The sequence below is a fragment of the Bactrocera dorsalis genome, chromosome 3 (genome assembly GCF_023373825.1).
Source record: "Bactrocera dorsalis isolate Fly_Bdor chromosome 3, ASM2337382v1, whole genome shotgun sequence".
NCBI lineage: Eukaryota > Metazoa > Arthropoda > Insecta > Diptera > Tephritidae > Bactrocera > Bactrocera dorsalis.
In genome coordinates, this window is record NC_064305.1 from 77,222,164 (window position 1) to 77,249,019 (window position 26,856).

General features: G+C 38.1%; 4 protein-coding genes across 4 annotated transcripts in view; all 4 read right to left on the reverse strand.

Moving 5' to 3' along the window:
• LOC105229162 (ATPase inhibitor, mitochondrial) overlaps positions 1–26,856 on the reverse strand; it is a 576,424-nt gene that overhangs the window by 394,874 nt on the left and 154,694 nt on the right. The window lies entirely within an intron of this gene.
• LOC125777654 (protein toll-like) lies at positions 2,421–10,423 on the reverse strand. The gene is made up of 3 exons (XM_049452750.1): positions 10,358–10,423; positions 7,615–8,903; positions 2,421–3,756 (listed from the first exon to the last, which is right to left on the reverse strand). The coding sequence occupies exons 1-3, from the start codon at positions 10,421–10,423 to the stop codon at positions 2,421–2,423; spliced, it is 2,691 nt and encodes an 896-aa protein (XP_049308707.1).
• Positions 21,453–22,955, reverse strand: LOC125777655 (protein toll-like). Its single transcript, XM_049452751.1, has one exon. It carries the CDS (start codon positions 22,953–22,955, stop codon positions 21,453–21,455), a length of 1,503 nt encoding a protein of 500 aa, XP_049308708.1.
• LOC125777656 (phospholipase A2 inhibitor-like) lies at positions 23,046–23,531 on the reverse strand. The gene has a single exon (XM_049452752.1). It carries the CDS (start codon positions 23,529–23,531, stop codon positions 23,046–23,048), a length of 486 nt encoding a protein of 161 aa, XP_049308709.1.

Below are 26,856 nucleotides of genomic sequence, written 5' to 3' on the forward strand. Positions count from 1 at the left end.
CATATATATACTAAGCATGCATGGATATGAAAATTTTTACTTATTTATTTCTTGTTTTGAGCTAAAATCTGCAAATAATTTTTATATAAATTTTGAACAAACGCCTCTGATTTTAAATATAATTTTTATATTTATGAATTGTTTTGTTAAGAGATAAAAAGTATCATATGTCCTTACCCTGGTTCTAAGCCACCCCCACACCAAATCGGTTCAGCCGTTCTTGAGTTATAAATGGTGGCATATATCGGTAAATTTGGGAGTTATCTTAATTAAAATAAGAGAGTTTCACTCATAGCAGTGTATCTTTCTGCCTAAAATTGATAAATTTAAGCGAAAACTTTTCACACATCCGGCTGACTGCTCTATATGAGTGGCTTTTAGGTACCTCAACTCCCATATACTATAAAATATATGTGATATATATATATAATGATCAAAACTCTTGCTGTATTGATCGCTCGAACGATAGGTTTTTACTACAATATTGCAGTGCTCAAACCCGTATTTTGTTTGTTTGCAAAATCGATATGAGAAATCTTGATTAGTTCTCATAAAATTGAGTAGAACTGTCTCGTGTTTAATATTTTTGTGTTTGTCCCTAGGCAGGAGGAAAATTACACATAAATCTAGAGCAAATTTAAATTCTAAACAAATTTCAAATGTTAACGCAGAATGGACCTTTTCGGAGCACTGACCCAGTTCAATTAGGTGGGAGTTAAGAACGTTTTGTCATTTAATCGTGAATTGTTTTATTTACAGGGAATTAAAAAATTCATCTCGGCCAAAAAAATGGAATTAACTCGTGAACATTTTCGTGCGATCATTTTTCACAACTTTCGACGTGGATTATCGCGACAAGAGCGCATTGATGAACTAAAATCTTTTTATGGCTATGAAGCACCTTCCTATAGCACTGTGAAAAACTGTTACAACGAATTCAATCGTGGCCGACGCTCGCTCAAAGACGAATTCCGTGAAGGTCGTCCTAAAACAGCCGTTGTGCCAGAAAACATCGATGCCGTACGTGAACTGATAATGCAAGACCGTCACGTAACATACCTTCAGATAGAGGCATGCCTATGCATTTCTCCCACCAGCATACATTCGATATTGCATGAACACCTGGCCGTAAAAAAGGTTTGTTCTCGTTGGATCCCGCACAATTTGACAATCGCTCAAAAAAAGGCTCGTGTGGATTGGTGTAAAGAAATGCTGAAAAAATACGGTGCTTCAAAAGACGTTTATAAGATCGTCACAGGTGAGCCCAAAACAAAACAGCAATCGACCGTGTGGGTCTTCCGAGACGAGCCAAATCCAACGAAAGTTGTTCGTGGAAGAAGCACTTCGAAGCAAATGGTCGCCTGTTTCTTCGGCAAAACTGGTCATGTGGCGACTGTTCCGCTTGAGCAACGTAGGACGATCAATTCTGAGTGGTACACCACCATTTGTTTGCCTGAAGTCTTCGGAGAAATTCGAAAAACGAACAAGAGAAGACGAATCATTGTGCACCATGACAATGCGAGCTCTCACACATCAGCTCAAATCAGCGCCTTTTTGACCGGCCAAAACGTCGAATTGATGGGTCATCCGCCGTACAGCCCTGACTTGGTACCCAATGACTTCTTTTTATTCCCACACATCAAGAAAATAATGCGTGGTCAACGATTTTCGTCCCCAGAAGATGCTGTTGAAGCATTCAAAAACCATGTTTTGGAGGTGTCTCAATCGGAGTGGAAAAAGTGCTTCGAAAATTGGTTTGAGTGCATGCAAAAGTATATAAATCTTGATGGAGAATATTTTGAAAAACAATAAAACCATTTTCGTTCATAAATATTCCTATTTTCATTATTAGGCCAGAAAGCAGCCCTCGTATATGTAATAGATATAATTATTTTCATTGCAGAATGAAATTGGAAATTCCTTTACTTTCATTCTTATTTTCCACAAATGCACCATGCAAGTATATTTAATTTTGATTGAATTTATGTCACATACGTATATTTCACTTAAGTTCATAACGTTTAGTTTAATATTCATATTTCGAAATACATTATATATATTAGATGATAATATACCAAGTTTTATTGTAATACGTTCGGTTTATTCGAATAAGGTATGTTGAATTATTTTAAAACAGTTTTTAATATACGATTTTGGAAACTCATGAAGTTATTTCCTCGACTTCCATCTCCGGTTATACACGGTTATATAAATTACTGCACTAGATATAGAGTACATAACCATGAATCAACGCGTTGACCACGATTCTCTTCCTGATGTGTTGGACAGAAGAGTGGAGAGATATTTACCAGCATCTAAAATTATTGATAATATAATTATACATATAGGTATATGTTATATAAATGTATATACATATATATTAAGTAGAAAACTTGCCTTCCTGTTCAACTCCAACCAATTTAACCGTTCTCACCACGCAAATGATTCATTTCAACTTGCCCCATAACGTAAAATCTGCCGTTAACTTCAAGCATATCGGTGTTCGGTTTTCTATCTACTTTATGTGGCATAGCATCGCGTAGTTTATCCCAAAATCTGGCATCTTGCCAATCCAAGTATGTGTTCATATCCAAATATGCCTTCAATTCCTTATCCAATAATTCACTGTTGATAATTTCACCGTATTTAATCATAATTATGCGCGCACGACCTTCGTTCAAGGAGCACTGATGCGCTGTGCGAAACTCCATGCGCGCCCATTCAGATTCGATGAAGTGCTGCGAGAGCACAATGATCGTGCGTCGCGACTGTTCGATCGATTCGATGATTTGTTCAGGTATATAAGCGCCAGCTAGCCAATTACGTTCGTGCGTACATACACAAAATGGTGGTTCGCCCCCCTTAAGCTGTGGCACTAATAAATGGTTGACAAAGTCAGCCTCTTGATGCGCGTATGAGATGAACGCATCGGACGTTTTATTCTCATCCAGCTCGTATTCCCGAATGCAACAACGCAATATCTTGTGACCAAATAACCAGAATTTAACTTGCAATTTATATTTAAAGAATAATACAATAATAAGAAGGAAAATAATGATGATTAACGCTGCAGTTGTGATAGCTGCAATCATGTACTGATAACGTTTAACGCTGTTCTCAGTTTGGCACAATTCGCTCAGGCTTGCTGTTAGGAGAGTAACATTGGGTTTGTTATTACAGCGTAACTGCTCGACATCGGGTATGCGTTGCCCATGTGCACGTACGGTGTAGAGAAGCTGCTGTGAAGAACAGTCGCAAAACCAAGGGTTTGCACTGAGATACAGAAGCTGTAGTTTCGTGCTCTCATTGAGAAATACACGCAAAAAATCAGCACATAACGATTTTAAGCGATTATTTCGTAGATCCAAAACCGTCAAATCGGTTGGTAGTTCCAAGAGACTTATGTTGGTGATTTGGTTTTTCGCGGCGTAGAGCTTTGAAACGTTGGCGTAGCCGAAGGTGGTGCTTAGCGGCAGAACAGTGAAACGATTATTGCTTATATCGAGTAACGAACTCGTAAGCAATACCTGCTCGGGACGTGGCAGCTCTTCCATAGCGCTGAGTTGTGCGCCAATGCAATTGATGTGCAACAATTTAGACTTTGTGAAACACACACAGTTTCTGGGGCATTGCACCGGTTGCCATGCGCACAACTCGTGTCGTCGAAGCTGTGTGAAATTCGTTACTAGATTGGTTGACGTCTGATTACACTGCAGATCGCTGAAATACCTGCTATAACCCAAGAGGATAATACGACTAGATGGGTAGACGTTGTAAAAAAGAAGAAACCTTTGGAAAGGAAGATCAAAACAAAACCAGATGCCATAATCATAACAAAGAAGGATGGTGCATCGTATGCAGATATTCTGCGGAAAATTAAAAGTGACAGCGGGCTTGAAGTGCTGGGTTCAAATGTAACCCATATTCGTAAAACGTTAAAAGGAGATCTACTTATTGAACTTAAAAACCGAGCAGAGACGAAAGCCGAATCTTTCCAAAGCGCCCTGGAGGGGGTGGTTGGCGAAATGGCCAAGATACAGCCCAAGACCCACAACGTCACGATTACGTGCAAGGACCTCGACGAAATTACAACTCCCGAAGAAATCTGCACAGCACTAAAAAGAGAGTGCGGAATCGAAAGTCTGGAGATATCGAGTGTGAAAAGTCTGCGAAAAACGCGCAGTGGCACGCAAATAGCACTTGTATGCATGCGTGCTCAAGATGCCAAGGCCGCACTTAAAATAGGGAAAATAAAAATTGGGTGGTCGATCTGTCGCCTTCGAGAATTTTCGTCTGTCCCCAGATGCTATAAGTGTTTCCACCTGGGTCACATGGCGCGAAATTGCTGCAGCTCGACAGACAGATCATTGCACACGCTGTGGAACCGCGGGACATTTAGCAAAGGCATGCACAAACGCTCCGAGCTGCATGCTCTGCAAAGGAGAGCACTCAGTATTGAGCACGACTTGCCCAAAGTATATCGAGATGATGAAGTCTCTAAATAAATGAGGATACTACAGCTAAACCTTAACCATTGTGCAGCGGCTCAGGATTTGCTAGAACTGACAGTCATAGAAGAGAACATTGATGTCGCTTTACTAAGTGAACAATACTCACAGCGTCCGGAAAGCACATGGACTGCAGACAAATCTGGTAAGGCAGCAATATGGTCCTGCAAAGGCCAACCTTTCAAGACCAGCTCCAGAGAAGCTCATAACTGCTTCACATGGGCCAATATACAAGGGATATATCTATCAACTATTACAGAATTTGAAGACTTCCTCTTACGACTCTCTTTAGAAACAAGAGGCAAAACTCCAATTGTAATAGCGGGGGATTTTAACGCATGGTCGACTGCATGGGGCAGCAGATATACAAACCATCGCGGGCGCCTAGTCCAAGAATTCCTAAGTCAAACGAACTTAACAATAATAAACAGTGGAACGCGAAACACGTACCAAAAAGGAAACAAAGGATCCATTATCGACATTATGTTTGCAAACGATTCGCTGAGCAGGCACATTAAGTGGGAAGTGTCCAACATATACACAAACAGCGATCACATGGCAATTATAGCACATATTTCGTACTCCCGAGAGCAGGAGCTTCTTAGCAGAAACCCCTCCCGAAGGCGAAGTTGGAAACAACAAGAGTTCGACCCAGACCTGTTTGACCTAGTCTGGAGTGCATCAAAGGCATCTGGTGACAGCGCCGCCCACTTGGTATCAGCAGTTCGAAAAGAACTCGTGGCAGCATGCGATGCAACAATGCGTAGAACGTCACATCACCACAAGCGGCGGCCTGTATATTGGTGGAATGATGAAATTTCCATGCTGAGAAAGCTTTGTCACTCAGCTAGACGGCGTCTACAGCGTAACTGGGGCGAAACGAATGAAAATCGCCTTAGGGAGGAATTCAAAAGCTACAAGAGGCTCCTGAAGTCGGCAATTACACGAAGCAAAAAATCATGTTTTGAGAAGCTGTGTAAGGAAGCAAACCTTGACCCTTGGGGTACTGCATACAAAATATGTATGTCTAGATTTAAAAACTAGCAGCAGCAACCTAATGATGACTCTTTTATGGTATAGGTCGTTGAAACAATATTCCCGAAACACGACCGGATTTCATATGCCACACGACGAAATGAAGCTGTAGAGTCTCCCCCGTTAGTCACGGAAGATGAACTATTGGCAATAGCAAGGAAAATCAAAAACGCCAAAGCGCCTGGGTTGGATGGGATACCCAACAGGGCCCTGAAGGAAGCTATAAGCTCAAAACCCCAACTGTTCGCTAAAATGTACAACACGTGTATAAAGGAAGAGGTGTTCCCCGACGTATGGAAAATACAGCGATTGGTTCTGCTCCCAAAACCAAAGAAACCACCGGAAGAACCCTCATCGTACCGACCACTGTGTATGCTCGACACAATGGGTAAAGTGTACGAAAATATAATAAGAAACCGCCTGGAGTTAGCAATCCAGAAAGCCGGCGGATTATCAGAGAGACAATACGGCTTTATAAAAAAGAGATCCACTATTGACGCACTACGAGAAGTCGTTGATACTGCGAAATGTGCAGTAAGTGGCAAAAGATGGAAAGGTGGCACAAAAAAGTACTGCGCGCTGATTACCCTGGATGTCAAGAACGCGTTCAACTCGGCAAAATGGGCACACATAATCGAAGCCCTGGATGAAATACACGCCCCTGAATACCTCATAAACATTATATTGAGCTATTTTAAAAACAGAAGGCTACTTTTTGATACAGACGAAGGTACCAAGAGCTACTCTATCTCGAGTGGAGTACCCCAAGGGTCAGTGTTAGGCCCACTATTATGGAACCTCATGTACGACGGGGTGCTAAAAAGACAGCAACCAACAGACGTGAAACTAATAGCGTATGCGGACGATCTCGTGGTGGTAGCAGTGGCCAAACAATTAGCCGACCTAAGAAACAAATGCAATGAGTGCTTAAATGGCCTACGCCATTGGTTCTCATCTGTGAGTCTGGAGCTGGCGGAGCAAAAAACTGAAGTTTTGCTCATAAGCACCAGGAAGGTAGAGGAACAAATAGAGCTCTCCATAGGGGAGTGCGATATTACTTCGCAGCCGCAACTGAAGTATCTGGGAGTAATATTAGATTCTAAATTAAAATTTAAAGAACACCTGGAATATACATCCAGTAAAGCAAACAAAATTTACAATGCGCTATCGAGAATGATGACCAATACAGGCTGTGTGCGTTCCAGCCGGCGATTCCTGATAGCGAAAGCAATGAGCTCCGTAATACTGTATGCAGCACCAGTATGGATACAGGCAATGGATATAAAAGCATATGCTAAACAAATAATTGCAGTGCATAGGCTTTCTGCAATTCGAGTAATAAGTGCGTTCCGGACTACATCTACCGACGCTGCTGAAGTATTAGCCAGCATGCCGCCCATTGACATCCAGGGAGATGAACTCGAGCGTTTATATCATCTATCGGCGCCTAAAACAGTATCGGCAAAGACAGAGGAGAGGAACAAAAGCATTAAAATGTGGCAGGAGCGGTGGAATTCCTCATCCAAAGGGCGTTGGACCCACTGACTGATACCTGACATCCACTCGTGGATAGACAGACGACATGGGGACCTAGACTTTTATCTGACCCAAATACTTAGTGGGCATGGGTGCTTTAGAAGTTACCTTTTCAGATTCCACAATGACATTAGTCCGAACTGCCCGACATGTACAGAGCATATAGAAGACTCTGAGCATGTATTTTTTAATTGCCCTCGATTTTCAAATACAAGGGAAAAACTAAAAACCACACTCGGTGGTAGTTTCACGGTCGATAATTTAACGACACTCATGTGTCAGTCGACTGATAATTGGAAAGCTGTCAGCGAAGCGTCAGCATCCATAATGACAAAACTGAGATTTTTTGAACAAGTTAGGCGTCCGTTAGTCCGCACAATAGAGGAGACTTAAATGTCCTGTCCCTCCCACGAAGTAATACTTAATCGGTGGTTCCGTGGGAGAGTCCTGAGTTGGGAGTAGGTTAGGTTTAGCGGATTAAAGTTCCGCACTCCGGCTTTCGATGCTTCCCCCTACTATAAAACACAAAAAAAACCTGCTATAGTTATTATTGTAAATCCATGCTAGTTTACAATCGCATTCAATATGGTTACCAGTCAATTTGATTTCGCCTTCACAGTCGTTAGTTGTATTGAGTAAATTTGATAAAGCATACACGTGTTTAATCAAATTTTGTTCCAAGTTAATTTTGAAAGGGCATGTAATACTGATTTCAAAAATCCAATCCATATTAAACCCGCTCAGAAGATTGCGACTTAAATTTATGGATTTCAACGTACGCTTGCTTTGGTCGTACTCGTTAGGTTGCAATGTGCTGATATAATTCAGAGCTTCTGCTAAATCGAAGGTCAACGGCAAATTGCTGTTATGTAAATTTGTAGACAATGCAGCTGGGGCATTGGCGTAACTCGCCTTGCCCCAAATCGATCGCAATTTATTATTGCTTAAGTCTAGCCTATGTAGAAAATTCAACGGTTTGAGAACTTTTATAATATTTGTTGTATCGTGCAATTCATTGCCTTTTAGTTTTAATTGCCATAACAAAGGTGTTTGCTCGAAAAATTTAGGACTTAAATATGTTAACGAGTTGTAGCTGAGATCCAGTATTATCAGTTTGTCCAGTTTAGCAAATTGATTTGGTAATAACTCCGCAATTCCATTGTGGCTCAAGTTCAGAAAATTCAAACGCGTAAGTGTTGCAAAGACATTTTCGTCCAAAATTTTCATATTATTACCGGCTAAGTCAAGTCGCCTGAGCGTAACAAGGTTTTGAAAATGCTCTTGCGTCAAGTTTTGCAGCGTCATGTTCTGGTATAAATTTTTTACTCTAAACGTTTGCAATTCAGTATTTGCAGGAAATGCATCCTTGGGGACGGTTATGATGCCTGCTGATGATGCTATAATTAATTCAATATTATTTGCTTCATAAAAGCCAAAAGCTGGTTTTGTAACAATGTCTCTATTATATAATACCGTTAATTTATGCTGCTCATTCGTATACATCAGAATTTCTCGTACTTGGTTATTCATATACTTTTCGGGCGTAAAATCTTTACATTTCCACACATTGATGTAATGTGTTTTTAGAAGAGTTGACTGAAAGTTATGCTCGAGTAGAAAATCAATATTTTCCGTTTCTGTAATAATACAGGTCACTGATAATTCTTGCTTTCTTGAATCGAAATCCGTACTAAAATAGCCAAATTTACTGAGAACATAACAAGAATTATCACTATCACAACGACACGAAAATCCTTTGTACGGAGGGCAATCCTGTATTTGTTCTGAATCAATCGGATATATTCTAGGCTCCAGCAGGGAAGTCTGCGCAATCAGAATTGTATTGCTTAAAATCAGTAAATTTTGCTATATAGGCGTATATTATACACATATTTAATAATTTTGTTTAATTTAAACTTTTATTTTCCCTCTGATATTGTTTTCATATTATCGCCTCAATACCTAAGGTTTACAGACTAACTCACTTGCACTTACTGAAATACTAAATTCTAAATCGCAAACTGAAGCAGATTAAACCATTAAATCATAATTTAATTTCTTATCAAAAATATTTTTAAAACCGCAAATATTGAAATAATAAACCTATAGTGATGGTAAAATTACGCCAACGAAAAAATACGGCGTATATTTTTGAACAATCGATAATAGTATATAGATACTGAAAAAAGTTGAGCTAAATATTATATCTCGTTAGAATATGTCACAACATTTTGCACAGAGTAAAAAAGCTAACGGTTTTTTGTATCATTAAAACTAATCGAGAATAGAACATTGTTATATATAAAGTCGGATAGAAGGAAATCCGTTATTTTTGAGTTGAATTTAAAGTTTTATCCACCTAGTTAAAATTATATGATATGATTTTTGGTTTCCGTTTCGTCCACAATTTAATGAAAGTAATTTGATAATGCCACTTTCATAAAAATATACATAGTCTGGAACCCCCTTTTGTACTTAGAAAAAAACAAAAGTGTTAGCAAAATTTGGGTGCCATAGGAACACGCTACAAGTTTGATGAAGAAGAATCTGCTAACCAAGCTCTTAGTGAGTCACTATCATTGTGTGTGGGCTGGCGTTGTCGCGACGGAGCACAATCCCTCTCTTTTTCTTCAGACGATTCAATTGTTGACATTAGATGTCCCAGTTAAGAGTTTGGTCGTAATAGGTAGATACTGCCTAGTCAATCACATCAAATTTTTGTGAACGTTTATGGGCTTGACCGCCATTTGCATCTACTCATCCCAATTTCATTAAAATAATATATTATAAAACTAGCTGACCCCGCAGCCGTTGCCTTGTGTGAAATTATATGTTGTGAAACGAAAGTTAAATTTATATTGCCTTGAAAATAAATATTTACGATTTTTCTAAATTTTTTAATGTAGCTCAGCTTATTAAATAAAATTTTTTGGTTTCTGTTCCGGTGCGTAAATATGCAGAGAAAATGGGTTTCCAATTTATGAGCACGCCACGTATATCTAGCCGTGTGAAAAACAAAGCATTTCCAGATTTATGCCACACTCTTCTAGCGACTATCCTTGTGTTTTGTTGATTGTCATCGCAAATGAAATTTTCCTTGGAATCTGAATACGTTTGAATAGAAATGGCTGTCCCCATTGTATTCGATAACTGCATCACATTCAGTCGGGTTCCATTACATAATAATAATGACAGATCCAACTTTGAGATGCAAATGATGCTACGGCATGGCAATCCTGTCCAAAGTATTTAGAAATTCCCCTGAATAATTAATTCACGGCTTCGTCTTCATTGTCAAGACGATCGATCAATTTGTATGAGCTCCCAGACTTTGAATCTTCCATTTTAAGTCATTAACACTGGTATTTTTGGAAGTTAAAATTACGCGTGCGCTCATGGAATCGTAGTTACGACAATTTGGTCATTATGAGTTCATTTTTCGTTGAAGTTAGTTGACAAAATGCAGGTGGATCTTATCGAAAACGATGCAAAAAGCCCTTGGCAATGTTATATTGTCCGTATCCAATAATTGAATTTGAAGGCTGATATGTCGAAATGATCTTCGCGAAAAGTATGAGAACTTCAGTGGCATGCGAAGTAGCTATCGCAATGTTCTTCAGTTGTTTCCAGTGATTATCATGTTCTAGCATGCAATTGCTGGCATGCTTCTCAAAAAATTGCACACACCGTACCATTCACAATACGCAATGTCTTAAGGGGCTATACCAGTGTCACACTTAAACAAAAAAACAAAAAAAACAATTTTTTATTTGATTTTTTAATAGCTTATATTTCCATAAATATCTTGTGAAATCGTGAAGGTCGTATCTTGAATATCATTTTGAGTGATAGCTTTCTAAAGAGCGACCGCTCGGAGGTGAAACTTTAAACGCGTTTTTCTCGAAACGACATTTTTCAAAATTGCTGACTTAATAACTCAAAGATAAATTGACTTCAAATTAAAACAGAATATTTTTGAATACGTTTGTCTACGATCTTCTTGATTGGTTGAAAATTGTCAATTTGGTATTAAAAAAACGACCAGTTTTTACCTAAAAAAAACGATGTTTTTTTTTCAAAATTACGCCATTTTCGGCAAATTTTCATGTATTGCAAAAGTAAATATACTATTTGTAACTTGCTGATTGATTCACTCTTGCCAACAGGTGCTACTTCAGACTGAGTAGATAATTGAGAAGAAAAGTCCTTTCTCAACGAACAAAAACCTATAAAACTCTATAAGTCACTCATAATTTCCGTCCTGTTATATGGTGCAAAGGCTTGGACGATGACAACAACTGATGAGTCGACGTTGCGAGTTTTCGAGAGAAAAGTTCTGCGAAAGATTTATGGTCTTTTGCGTGTTGGTCACGGCGAATATCGCATTCGATGGAACGATGAGCTGTATGAGATATACGATGACATTGACATAGTTCAACGAATTAAGAGACAGCGGCTACGCTAGCTAGGTCATGTTGTCCGAATAGATGAAAACACCCCAGCTCTGAAAGTATTGGACGCAGTAACCGCCGCGGGAAGCAGAGGAAGAGAAGACCTCCACTCCGTTGGAAGGACCAAGTGGAGAAGGACGTGGCTTCGTTTGAAATATTCATTTGGCGCCACGTAGCCAAAATAACAAACGACTGGCGCGCTGTTGTTAACTCGGCTATAGTCGCGTAAATAGTGTCTACACCAATATAGAAGATTTCACCAAATTGCAATACTCAACATTGACATGAGTTTTGGATGTGAATTATACAACAGTGTCGAATATGGTACGATGTCAACTTCGATAATAATTTCCAGGTTGCGTTTCCGAAAGAAAAGCACGGAGATAGTGTTTCGTACATTTATTGTCAGACATATAAACCGAAGTGGGATTTTGATATCCGCAAGGTCCATGAACCATATTGGTTGTCACCATTTCGTATAATTCTGAATATATCGCTGGATCAGGAATTTTAGCAGAAATCATTTCATCAATTTGATCTGGTGTAACCACCATCCCCATCCAAAGGAAAATGTGCAAACCTCTTTTTTTTCATCATCTAACAGCATCATATATACCATACGTTGCTTCAAGATATAGTCCATCCATCTGTTGTTTGAAAAGTCGGGCTGTGACATCGTGACGATCGCTTGCTGATTGACCGCGATCCATAATTCCGCACGTATGTCACCGCATCCTGGGAGTACTTCTTGCCTTGCTATATTAGAGCGACCTCTTCATGGCTTCGTAACAAATTTCAATCTGTAATTGATCACTTTGTGTAAAACGTAATTTTTAATAATTTTTCTCTTGAATAGCCGGAATAAAAAGGAGGCGACCGAAATTGAACGATTTAAGTAATGTACAAATCAAAATATTGAAAAACAAAACAAACCACAATTTAATAAAAAATATGCATACACATGTAACGGGTGATTTTTTTGAGGTTAGGATTTTCATGCATTAGTATTTGACAGATCACGTGGGATTTCAGACATGGTGTCAAAGAGAAAGATGCTCAGTATGCTTTGACATTTCATCATGAATAGACTTACTAACGAGCAACGCTTGCAAATCATTGAATTTTATTACCAAAATCAGTGTTCGGTTCGAAATGTGTTTTCCGCTTTTTTATCGACAAATTTTGTTCAGCGATGAGGCTCATTTCTGGTTGAATGGCTACGTAAATAAGCAAAATTGCCGCATTTGGGGTGAAGAGCAACCAGAAGCAGTTCAAGAACTGCCCATGCATCCCGAAAAATGCACTGTTTGGTGTGGTTTGTACGCTGGTGGAATCATTGGACCGTATTTTTTCAAAGATGCTGTTGGACGCAACGTTACGGTGAATGGCGATCGCTATCGTTCGATGCTAACAAACTTTTTGTTGCCAAAAATGGAAGAACTGAACTTGGTTGACATGTGGTTTCAACAAGATGGCGCTGCATGCCACACAGCTCGCGATTCTATGGCCATTTTGAGGGAAAACTTCGGACAACAATTCATCTCAAGAAATGGACCCGTAAGTTGGCCACCAAGATCATGCGATTTAACGCCTTTAGACTATTTTTTGTGGGGCTACGTCAAGTCTAAAGTCTACAGAAATAAGCCAGCAACTATTCCAGCTTTGGAAGACAACATTTCCGAAGAAATTCGGGCTATTCCGGCCGAAATGCTCGAAAAAGTTGCCCAAAAATGGACTTTCCGAATGGACCACCTAAGACGCAGCCGCGGTCAACATTTAAATGAAATTATCTTCAAAAAGTAAATGTCATGAACCAATCTAACGTTTCAAATAAAGAACCGATGAGATTTTGCAAATTTTATGCGTTTTTTTTTTTTTTAAAGTTATCAAGCTCTTAAAAAATCACCCTTTATATGGAAAAAATTTACTTTTCGGAAATGTCAAATTTTCCGACTTTTCCTCATTCAACGTATAAGGTATTTTTATTTCTAAATCTTTCCCGATCCACAACGAACAACCTCTGAAAATTTCATCAAGGTAGGTGCAGCCGTTCTCTTATCGTTACTAACAAACAAACATTCATTCGTTTGTATGGAAAAAAGGACTGTTTTTAGGGGTTTTCCGGCAATTATTCGAATTTTTTCCCATTAAAGCTTAAAAAAAAATTGGCAAAATTGGTCCAGGCGTTGTTGAGTTATGCGCTTACCAACACATTTTGCGATTCATTTTTATATACATATAAGATATTACAAATATAAAAAATGAAGTTTGATTAGAAATACGAAAAGGCTTTTTTGTTTAATTAAAATATCGGAATCTAGCTTGAAATGCGATAGTAACCCACATCCGCAGTCTAGTTCCTTATGTTTTTCGTTTCTCATAGCTGAAATCCGAATTATTGCATTCCAATAAGATGGTCCAACCTACCGATCGAGACGTGTCGATTTAGCCAAACCGTCTGTCCGTCTGTATGTATAGCGTGATTTTTTAAGAGCTTGATAACTTTTTTTAAAAAAAAACGCATAAAATTTGCAAAATCTCATCGGTTCTTTATTTGAAACGTTAGATTGGTTCATGACATTTACTTTTTGAAGATAATTTCATTTAAATGTTGACCGCGGCTGCGTCTTAGGTGGTCCATTCGGAAAGTCCAATTTTGGGCAACTTTTTCGAGCATTTCGGCCGGAATAGCCCGAATTTCTTCGGAAATGTTGTCTTCCAAAGCTGGAATAGTTGCTGGCTTATTTCTGTAGACTTTAGACTTGACGTAGCCCCACAAAAAATAGTCTAAAGGCGTTAAATCGCATGATCTTGGTGGCCAACTTACGGGTCCATTTCTTGAGATGAATTGTTGTCCGAAGTTTTCCCTCAAAATGGCCATAGAATCGCGAGCTGTGTGGCATGTGGCGCCATCTTGTTGAAACCACATGTCAACCAAGTTCAGTTCTTCCATTTTTGGCAACAAAAAGTTTGTTAGCATCGAACGATAGCGATCGCCATTCACCGTAACGTTGCGTCCAACAGCATCTTTGAAAAAATACGGTCCAATGATTCCACCAGCGTACAAACCACACCAAACAGTGCATTTTTCGGGATGCATGGGCAGTTCTTGAACGGCTTCTGGTTGCTCTTCACCCCAAATGCGGCAATTTTGCTTATTTACGTAGCCATTCAACCAGAAATGAGCCTCATCGCTGAACAAAACACGCGCGCGAAACACATTTCGAACCGAACACTGATTTTGGTAATAAAATTCAATGATTTGCAAGCGTTGCTCGTTAGTAAGTCTATTCATGATGAAATGTCAAAGCATACTGAGCATCTTTCTCTTTGACACCATGTCTGAAATCCCACGTGATCTGTCGATCTGTCAATTCTAATGCATGAAAATCCTAACCTCAAAAAAATCACCCGTTATATACACGAACAAGTGCCCCAGCTTTTAATATATCGATCTAAAATTTTGCCAAGTAAGACAATTGTTGACATCGGAGACCTATGGTATAGAATATTATATAACTATAAGATTGCCAATTTGTTCCGTCGACCTGTCTATTTAGCATAGGAAAATGGCAGGCCAAAATTTCATATCGTCTTAAAAATTATAAAATCTTTAAGCTCAATTTCATTTTGTTCAATGTTCAATGTGTCACTATTGAGGGGCCGAAGATCGGCGGAGGACTGGTTGACGGGGAGTGAAAAACGGAATGAAGTGTTAAACCTCCAATTCCAAATGCTGCTTTGCCAGTGGGTGCGCAGAGTAGCACATTGGCTATTTCGGGGTTAGTTCCTGGTAAACTTTTTGCCTGATATATACTCCTTATAAGCCGGGTTGTGCTCAGTCCAGCACCACCTCCGACATATTCGTGGAAAAATTTCTTCTTACTGACATTGTGCATTACATGAGCAAAATATTCCCTCTGCTTGTTGTTAAGAGATTGTACCAATGCCAGTAAATCTCCTTCTAATATTAGAGGTAATAGTTTAATTAACCGAACCACCTTTTCCACACTATCGTTGTCCTCGTGAAAAACATTAACATCTCCTTCTTGCTCTGGAACAGTTAGAGCTCTGAATTCGGGATCCAAAAGTAGAGAAGCAGCTCTCTCATCAGCTACTTCTTCCGCTGAAACATACAGGTTTTCCAGAATCTGTTCAAGCTCGTTGGATAAAAACTTGTCATATTTGAGCTTATTCTGATGAATTTGCTACTTTTGTGCGTTGCAAACACTCTGGACATCATTACTTAAGAGCTCGGCCTCCTCATTTCTCCATGGTTTCACCTATCATGGCAGGTTCTCTGAAGAAATCAGCTCATGAATTTTCAACGCTAAAACGTTTCCAGTGCAGAACAAGTGCTTGCTTCCTGATCCATCTTTTAATGCCATTGGAGGATGACACGACATCCTCGTTTTCTACTTCATTGTAGTCTTCATTATTAAAAGAAATATTCCTACTTGTTTTGGAAAATCTGAATCTGCAAAATCTGCTAAGCATAGTTCTTCCAATTTATAGGGCCGTTGAGAGTGGTGCTCCAGTAAAACCTGGTCTCCTGTAAAACATCCAATTCACGTCTGGGCTTTATCATCCTTACTCGATTGTTTGGATGTGATGTTATAAATATCTCCCCACTAGTCGCTTCCGATAAATGCAGTCCCAGAATATTATGAGTTGCTTCTTGAGACGATATTTCCGACCCGTTTACAAATTTGTTTCCGATGTGATTTTTTTTTTACGAAAGATAAAAAAATTGTTGGCCAAAAAATTGTCACATATTTATTTATTTTTTATTTTTACGCAAAAGAGACTCCGTTAGTGGTGGAGTCTTCTTTCTCGACGCACCGGGAGGAACTGGAAAAACGTTTTTGCTTAACTTATTATTTATGTCCATCAGAAAAGACCAAAAAATATCAGTTGCTGTAGCTTCGTCAGATATTGCCGCGACGCTATTAAACGGCGGTCGTACGGCACATTCCATTTTAAAATTGCAATTGAATTTGGCACAGGAAGATTCGCCCATCTGCCAATAGAGTAAAAATAGTTCACGAGGTAGGATGCTGCGAGAATGCAAGCTTTTAGTGTAGGATGAAAGTACAATGTCTCACACGAAGGCTATAGAAGCTTTAAACCAGACTCTCCAGGACTTGCGAGATAGTACAGATATAATGGTAGTTTTATTGGCTGGTCATTTCGGTCAAAACCTCCCAGTGATTCAGAGGGGGACACCAGCAGATGAAATTCAAGCGTGCATTAAATCATCCAGCTTATGGTCGACAGTTGAAAAGCTCCGCTTGAAAACGAATATGAGAGTGCATCTTCATAATAACATGGATTCAGGACTTTACGCAGAAATGTTGTTGAAAATTGGTGATGGTTGTTGAGGTGTTGGCGCTGAAGGCTTCAATTACTGTCAAGAGAATTTTTAATTTAGTAGAAAGTGATGTGGATCTCATTGCTAATGTTTTTTCCGGAATTGTAACAAAAAATTCGGCCTACGTGTGGACATTTTTATACCCTTGCAATCGGTTGCTGCAGAATATAATAGTTTGGTTCCCCTAACATTTGTACGTATCTCCTTAAACTAAGCGTGGTAGCTATAGCGGTTAAATAGCGGTTATATAGTATATAAATATATAAATAATCAGGATGACGACAAAAGTTGAAAACTGGGTAACAGTGTGTCTGTTCATCCGTCCGTTCAAGCTGTAGCTTGAGCAAAAATTGCGATATATCGATGAAACTTCATATGAGGGTTCCTTATTACAAACCTATAAGGTCCTAGATGAACGTAATCGAACCACTGCCGCGCCAACAAAACCGAAAACCTGTAAAGTCTCATAACAAAATCATTAAATTAAGATATAAACCTTTAATTTCAGAGGATCGCAGATCATCTTACGGGAAACAGATTTTGTGGAAGTGGCACCGCTCTCTTATAAATTTAATGTACATATCTCGTAAACGCTAAAAGCTACAATAACCGAATGCGCTCAGCAAAAATATTATAAGAACTCCTACCGACAGTGTGAAAATAGATGATTTCGGAAGATAACTTCGCAGACCCCCATATAACGGTACTACTGTCAACTAGAGATGAGCGATATTGCGATTTTTAAATCACTGTGATTTCAGTGATTGCTATTTTTAAATCACTGTGATTTTATATTGCTATTGCGATCGCAACTAAGTCGACGTTAAAACGGAGACCTTTTGTTGTTGTTGTTGTAGCGGCAGATTCTGCCGATTTGACAGTGTTTGGCCGAATACAAGTCCGGGTCCCGTCCAGTTACGTACACCCGACTGTTGTGGGAACGACTGAACCTTTTGTCGTTATTGGCGGTAAATTCTCTTTTGGTTCCTGTAACTCGAGTCAAGGTTTTACGCCTTTCTTTTCCCTACATTTTCGCAAATGTTGGAGCGGTTCGGCTACCTGAAACTTAGAGCTTATTGCATAGTTCATTTGTATGTTGGTATGATCCGCTTTTAATATTTTCAAAGAAAAACTATAAACTCCATAATCCATCAGAATGTTTTGAATACCCGCTAATAATATTTCAAGACCAAATTAATAACGGGAGTTTCCTAATCTTTGGGAAAATATTAAAAACCCGTAATTTTTTTATTCCATATTTTTTCTGAAATTAATTAGTTACAATTCTTGTTTTCAACACAAAAAGCTTTCAAATTTGGTTTTAACAATAAGTAAAATTAAAAATTTTATTAAAACAAATTAAAATATTCCATTTTGCTTACATTTCATCTACCACTTCAAACATCTGCTATACTTCACTTCTTTTCCTTGATACATTTCCTGCCATTATTAAAAATTATAAGAACGTTACACTCAAAACTTCAAACCGCTATGACGAAAAATAGCATATACGATATATACAATACCCTGAAGAAAGTTGTTACATACTTTTCTGCTATTTGCTATTGTGATCGTAATTCACAGTTTCGAACTGCGATCGCAATCACTGGTTCGAACTGCGGTCACAGTTTCGAACTGCGATCACAATTCACTGGTTCGAACTGCGATCACAGTTTCGAACTGCGATCACTGTTTCGAACTGCGATCACAATTCACTGGTTCGAACTGCGATCACAGTTTCGAACTGTGATCGCAATCACTGGTTCGAACTGCGATCACAGTTTAGAAGCGAACTGCTATTTTTAAAATGTGATCGCAGTTGCGATTTGCGATTTTTCAATCACAGTGAAAAAATCACCGGTAGTGAAATATCGCTCATCACTATTTTCAACTACTAAAAGCGCAATACATCAGTTACCAAGTACACCAGAAACATTAAACAATAAGAAGGCTTCATGGGGGCCGGTGTAAAAATTGGACGATGTGAGTGGTGCTGCCCACTTTTGGGTGAAATCCCATATCTCGGGATTCGACCAACCGATTTCGGTAAAATCGGAAAACAACCACGCCTGCTTTTGAATAGCATATTTTTAAATTTCATTTGACTCTTTCACTTTCCAACACAAAAATCAAGAAGCAATTAATATGTCGTTCAATTGCTCAAATCAAAAAAAGGATGTGTTAGCTAAATAAATGATTCATTCGGGCCAATACTTTCCATAGCCCTCAAATATCTACCCGTCCACGCTTTACCGTGGCTGATATATAGATAGTACTACTAATACCACCTATATGATATCTATTAGTTAGATTATAACTAATAGTTAAGGAGATATAGCATTTGGGTGAAGCAATTTGTGTTAGTTTACAAAAAAATTAATCAAAAAGCATTTCGTGTGTTAATAGATCATATGTTTTTTTGAGAAAAATACTGTTGAGTTTGGGCTGTGCACCAGTGAAATCAACCAAGTCCAATCGACGGTCAGCTTTGTGATCAGCATATCATGAAACGGTTCTCAATCTTGGAAAGAAAAAACAATCGGCCGCAAGTCATGGCATCAGTCTTTTGGGATGCACGTGGTATATTATTCATTGAATGATTACTGAGCCTTTTTTAATTCATTGCACTCCGTATTTGGTTGCAGTTCTATTCTACCGTTCCAATATTTAGCAATATTATTATTTTTTGGGAAGGAACAGTTTAAATGCTTAAAAAAAATGTATGTATATCTCAAATTATAATACACCTTTTTATCAACACTCCAGTTATTTCGTTATATTTTTATGCTGGATAGCGCGTTCGGTTTGCTATGAATGCATTGGCATTCTTTGTTCATAACATAGCAAAGTATCCGCAATTCCTTGACGACAAAAATGTCAATGCCATTTTTTGTTGAGATATTTAAAAAATCTAACGGTTTTGTCATGAAAAAACTGCCCTGTTCAGGAGCACAATCAGTATAAGCCATATATATACTAAGCATGCATGGATATGAAAATTTTTACTTATTTATTTCTTGTTTTGAGCTAAAATCTGCAAATAATTTTTATATAAATTTTGAACAAACGCCTCTGATTTTAAATATAATTTTTATATTTATGAATTGTTTTGTTAAGAGATAAAAAGTATCATATGTCCTTACCCTGGTTCTAAGCCACCCCCACACCAAATCGGTTCAGCCGTTCTTGAGTTATAAATGGTGGCATATATCGGTAAATTTGGGAGTTATCTTAATTAAAATAAGAGAGTTTCACTCATAGCAGTGTATCTTTCTGCCTAAAATTGATAAATTTAAGCGAAAACTTTTCACACATCCGGCTGACTGCTCTATATGAGTGGCTTTTAGGTACCTCAACTCCTATATACTATAAAATATATATGATATATATATATAATCATCTCAACTCTTGCTGTATTGATCGCTCGATTTGTTTGCAAAATCGATCTGAGAAATCTTGATTAGTTCTCATAAAATTGAGTAGAACTGTCTCGTGTTTAATATTTTTGTCTTTGTCCCTAGTCAGGAGGAAAATTACACATAAATCTAGAGCAAATTTAAATTTTAAACAAATTTCAAATGTTAACGCAGAATAGACCTTTTCGGCACCGACCCAGTCCAATTAGGTGGGAGTTAAGATGCCCTTTGCTGTGACCTGATCAGCCTTGCAGTTCCCAGCGATTCCTCAGGTGACGAGGCTACCAAATTAGTATGATATCGAAGTATACTTACGCTATTACTAGTGCGGTTAGACACTACGAGTATATGATTTACTTTGAGCGCACGAATAACGAAGGTAGTGTTGCCGTCCTGTGGTCGGATTGAATGACACTAAATTTCGAATCAGTATCTTTATCGCTACTTCACAGATTTAAAAAACTTGATATATTTTTTATTGGTGGAGCTGAACCTAATAAACTCTTACTTACTAATACTGTTTAGGAACGAAATCGAACATCAAACGCCACGCTAAATTTATAGTATGCGATATCGTTCCACGAATTACTCCACTTTATATGTAATAGATATAATTATTTTCATTGCAGAATGAAATTGGGAATTCCTTTACTTTCATTCTTATTTTTCTCAAATGCACCATACAAGTATATTGAATTTAACTTTGATTGAATTTATTTCACATATGTATATTTCACTTAAGTTCATAACGTTTAGTTTAATATTCATATTTCGAAATACATTACATATATTAGATGATAATACACCAAGTTTTATTGTAATACGTTCGGTTTATTCGAATAAGGTATGTTTAATTGTTTTACAATAGTTTTTAATATAAGATTTCGGAAACTTCTGAAGTTACGTACTCGACTTCCATCTCCGGTTATACACGGTTATATAAATTACTGCACTAGATATAGAGTACATAACCATGAATCAACTCGTTGACCACTATTCTCTTCCTGATGTGTTGGACAGAAGAGTGGAGAGATATTTTCCAGCATCTAAAATTATTGATAATATAATTATACATATAGGTATATAAATGTAAGATTAAGTAGAAAACTTGCCTTCCTGTTCAACTCTAGCCAATTTAACCATTCTCACCACGCAAACGATTCATTTCAACCTGCCCCATAACGTAAAATCTGCCGTTAACTTCAAGCATATCGGAGTTCGGTTTTCTACCTACTTTATGTGGCATGGCATAGCGTAGTTTGTCCCAGAATCTAGCATCTTGCCAATCCAAGTATGTGTTCATATCCAAATATGCCTTCAATTCCTTATCCAATAGCTCACTGTTGATAATTTCACCGTATTTAATCATAATTATGCGCGCACGACCTTCGTTCAAGGAGCACTGATGCGCTGTGCGAAACTCCATGCGCGCCCATTCAGATTCGATGAAGTGCTGCGAGAGCACAATGATCGTGCGTCGCGACTGTTCGACCGATTCGATGATTTGTTCAGGTATATAAGCGCCAGCTAGCCAATTGCGTTCGTGCGTACATACACGAAATGGTGGTTCGCCCTTCTCGAGTTGTGGCACTAATATATGGTTGACAAAGTCAGCATCTTGGTGCGCGTAGGAGATGAATGCATCGAACATTTTATTCTCATCCAGCTCGTATTCCCGAATACAACAACGCAATATCTTGTGACCATATAACCATATTTTAACTTGTAATTTATATTTAAAAAAGAGTGCAATAATAAGAAGGAAAATAATGATGATTAACGCTGCAGTTGTGATAGCTGCAATAATGTACTGATAACGTTTAACGGTGTCCTCAGTTTGGCACAATTCGCTCAGGCTTGCTGTTAGGGGAGTAACATTCGGTTTGTTATCACAGCGTAACTGCTCGACATCGGGTATGCGTTGCCGATGTGAACGTACGGTATAAAGGAGCTGATGGGAGTCACAGTCGCAAGCCCAAGGGTTTGCACTGAGATACAGAAGCTGTAGCTTCGTGCTCTCATTGAGAAATACACGCAAAAAATCAGCACATAACGATTTTAAGCGATTATTTCGCAGATCCAAAACCGTCAAATTGGTTGGAAGTTCCAAGAGACTTATATTGGTGATTTGATTGTTCGCGGCGTAGAGTTTTGAGACGTTGGCGTAGCCGAAGGTGGTGCTTAGCGGCAGAACAGTGAAACGATTATTGCTAATATCAAGTAACGAAGTCGTGAGCAATACTTGCTCGGGACGTGGCAGCTTTTCGATAACGTCGAGTTGTGTGCCTGTGCAATTGATGTGCAACAATTTAGACTTTGTGAAACACACACAGTTTCTGGGGCATTGCACCGGCTGCCAAGCACACAGTTCATGCCGTCGAATCTGTGTGAAATTCGTTAGTAGATTGGTTGACTTCTGATTACACCGCAGATCACTAAAAAACCTGCTATAGTTGTTATTGTAAATCCATGCTAGTTTACAATCGCATTCAATATGGTTGCCAGTCAATTTGATTTCGCCTTCACAGTCGTTAGTTGTACTGAGCATATTTGATAAAGCATAGACGCGTTTTATCAAATTCTGTTCTAAGTTAATTTGGAAAGGGCATTTAATGCCGATTTCAAAAATCCAATCCATATTAAACCCGATCAGAAGATTGCGACTTAGATTTATAGATTTTAACGTACGCTTGCTTTGGTCGTACCCGTTAGGTTGCAGTGTGCTGACTTAATTCAGACCTTCTGCTAAATCGAAGTTCAACGGCATATTGCTGTTATGTAAATTTGTAGCCAATGTAGCTGGGGCATTGGCGTAACTCGCCTTGCCCCAAATCGATCGCAATTTATTATTGCTTAAGTCTAGCCTATGTAAAAAATCCAACGGTTTGAGAACTTTTATAATATTTGCTGTGCCGTGCAATTGATTGCCTCTGAGTTTTAATTGCCATAACAAAGAGGTTTGCTCGAAAAGTTTAGGACTTAAATATGTTAACGAGTTGTAGCTGAGATCCAGTATTATCAGTTTATCCAGTTTAGCAAATTGATTTGGTAATAACTCGACGATTCCATTGTGGCTCAAGTTCAGAAAATTCAAACGCGTAATTGTTGCAAAGACATCTTCGTCCAAAATTTTCATATTATTCCCGGCTAAGTCAAGTTGCCTGAGCGTTACAAGGTTTTGAAAATGCTCTTGCGTCAAGTTTTGCAGCGTCATGTTCTGGTATACATTTTTTACTCTAAATGTTTGCAATTCAGTATTTGCAGGAAATGCATCCTTGGGGACGGTTATAATGGCTGCTGATGATGCTATAATTAATTCAATATTATTTGCTTCATAAAAGCCAAAAGCTGGTTTTGTAACAATGTCTCTATTATATAATACCGTTAATTTATGCTGCTCATTCGTATACATCAGAATTTCTCGTACTTGGGTATTCATATACTTTTCGGGCGTAAAATCTTTACAATGAGACACTTCGATGTAATGTGTTTTTAAAAGAGTTGACTGAAAGTTAAGCTCGAGATGAAAATCAATGTTTTCCGTTTGTGTACTAATACAGTCCACTGATAATTCTTGCTTTCTTGAATCGAAATCCATAGTAAAATAGCCAAATTTACTGACAACATAACAAGAATTATCACTATCACAACGACACGAAAATCCTTTGTACGAAGGGCAATCCTGTATTTGTTTTGAATCAATCGGACATATTCTATGCTTCAGACTGGATGTCAGTGCAATCAGAAATTTGTTGCTTAAAATTAGTAAAATTGCTATATAGGCGTATGTTATACACATATTTAATAATTTTGTTCAGTTTAAATTTAATTTTTCCTTCTGATATTCTTTTTATATTTTCGCCTCAATACCTAAGTTTTGCAGACTAACTCACTTGCACTTACTGAAATACTAAATTCTAAATCGCAAACTAAAGCAGAATAAACCATTCAATCATAATTTAATTTCTTATCAAAAATATTATAACCGCAAATACTGAAATAATAAACTTATAGAGATGGTAAAATTACGCCAACAAAAAAATACGGCATATGTTTCTTGAACAATCGATAATATATCGATACTGAAAAAAGTTGAGCTAAATATCTCGTTAAAATGTGTCACAACATTTTGCACAGGGTAAAAAAGCTAACGGTTGTTTCATTAAAACTAATCGAGAATAGAACATTGTTATATATAAAGTCGGATAAAAGGAAATCCGTTATTTTTGTGTTAAATTTAAAGATTTATCAGCATAGTTAAAATTTATGTTTTTGGTTTCCGTTTCGTCCATAATTTAATGAAAGTAATTTGATAATGCCACTTTCATAAAAACATACATAGTCTGGAACCCCCTTTTGTACTTAGAAAAAAACAAAAGTGTTAGCAAAATTTGGGTGCCATAGGAACACGCTACAAGTTTGATGAAGAAGAATCTGCTAACCAAGCTCTTAGTGAGTCACTATCATTGTGTGTGGGCTGGCGTTGTCGCGACGGAGCACAATCCCTCTCTTTTTCTTCAGACGATTCAATTGTTGACATTAGATGTCCCAGTTAAGAGTTTGGTCGTAATAGGTAGATACTGCCTAGTCAATCACATAAAATTTTTGTGAACGTTTATGGGCTTGACCGCCATTTGCATCTACTCATCCCAATTTCATTAAAATAATATATTTATAAAACTAGCTGACCCCGCAGCCGTTGCCTTGTGTGAAATTATATGTTGTGAAACGAAAGTTAAATTTATATTGCCTTGAAAATAAATATTTACGATTTTTCTAAATTTTTTAATGTAGCTCAGCTTATTAAATAAAATTTTTTGGTTTCTGTTCCGGTGCGTAAATATGCAGAGAAAATGGGTTTCCAATTTATGAGCACGCCACGTATATCTAGCCGTGTGAAAAACAAAGCATTTCCAGATTTATGCCACACTCTTCTAGCGACTATCCTTGTGTTTTGTTGATTGTCATCGCAAATGAAATTTTCCTTGGAATCTGAATACGTTTGAATAGAAATGGCTGTCCCCATTGTATTCGATAACTGCATCACATTCAGTCGGGTTCCATTACATAATAATAATGACAGATCCAACTTTGAGATGCAAATGATGCTACGGCATGGCAATCCTGTCCAAAGTATTTAGAAATTCCCCTGAATAATTAATTCACGGCTTCGTCTTCATTGTCAAGACGATCGATCAATTTGTATAAGCTCCCAGACTTTGACTTTGAATCTTCCATTTTAAGTCATTAACACTGGTATTTTTGGTAGTTAAAATTACGCGTGCGCTCATGGAATCGTAGTTACGACAATTTGGTCATTATGAGTTCATTTTTCGTTGAAGTGAGTTGACAAAATGCAGGTGGATCTTATCGAAAACGATGCAAAAAGCCCTTGGCAATGTTATATTGTCCGTATCCAATAATTGAATTTGAAGGCTGATATGTCGAAATGATCTTCGCGAAAAGTATGAGAACTTCAGTGGCATGCGAAGTAGCTATCGCAATGTTCTTCAGTTGTTTCCAGTGATTATCATGTTCTAGCATGCAATTGCTGGCATGCTTCTCAAAAAATTGCACACACCGTACCATTCACAATACGCAATGTCTTAAGGGGCTATACCAGTGTCACACTTAAACAAAAAAACAAAAAAACAATTTTTTATTTGATTTTTTAATAGCTTATATTTCCATAAATATCTTGTGAAATCGTGAAGGTCGTATCTTGAATATCATTTTGAGTGATAGCTTTCTAAAGACCGACCGCTCGGAGGTGAAACTTTAAACGCGTTTTTCTCGAAAGGACATTTTTCAAAATTGCTTACTTAATAACTCAAAGATAAATTGACTTCAAATTAAAACAGAATATTTTTGAATACGTTTGTCTACGATCTTCTTGATTGGTTGAAAATTGTCAATTTGGTATTAAAAAAACGACCAGTTTTTACCTAAAAAAAAACGATGTTTTTTTTTCAAAATTACGCCATTTTCGGCAAATTTTCATGTATTGCAAAAGTAAATATACTATTTGTAACTTGCTGATTGATTCACTCTTGCCAACAGGTGCTACTTCAGACTGAGTAGACAATTGAGAAATAAAGTCCTTTCTCGACGAACAAAAACCTATAAAACTCTATAAGTCACCCATAATTCCCGTCCTGCCATATGGTGCAAAGGCTTGGACGATGACAACAACTGATGAGTCGACGTTGCGAGTTTTCGAGAGAAAAGTTCTGCGAAAGATTTATGGTCTTTTGCGTGTTGGTCACGGCGAATTTCGCATTCGATGGAACGATGAGCTGTACGAGATATACGACGACATTGACATAGTTCAGTTGCTACGCTGGCTAGGTCATGTTGTTCGGATGGACGAAAACACTCCAGTTCTGAAAGTATTCGACGCAGTACCCGCCGCGGGAAGCAGAGGAAGAGGAAGACCTCCACTCCGTTGGAAGGACCGGGTGGAGAAGTACCTGGCTTCGTTTGAAATATTCAATTGGCGCCACGTAGCGAAAAGAAGAAACGACTGGCGCGCTGTTGTT

Bases quoted from the DNA above. Each gene is read 5' to 3' on its own strand.
- LOC125777655 (XM_049452751.1), bottom strand. From the start codon at position 22,955: ATGGATTGGATTTTTGAAATCGGCATTAAATGCCCTTTCCAAATTAAC.
- LOC125777656 (XM_049452752.1), bottom strand. From the start codon at position 23,531: ATGACGCTGCAAAACTTGACGCAAGAGCATTTTCAAAACCTTGTAACG.
- LOC125777654 (XM_049452750.1), bottom strand. From the start codon at position 10,423: ATGGAAGATTCAAAGTCTGGGAGCTCATACAAATTGATCGATCGTCTT. The intron at 8,904-10,357 runs GTGAATTAATTA...CTGATTGCGCAG, and splicing joins TTGACAATGAAGACGAAGCC to ACTTCCCTGCTGGAGCCTAG. The intron at 3,757-7,614 runs GTTTTTTTTGTG...CTACCCATCTAG, and splicing joins TACAATAATAACTATAGCAG to TCGTATTATCCTCTTGGGTT.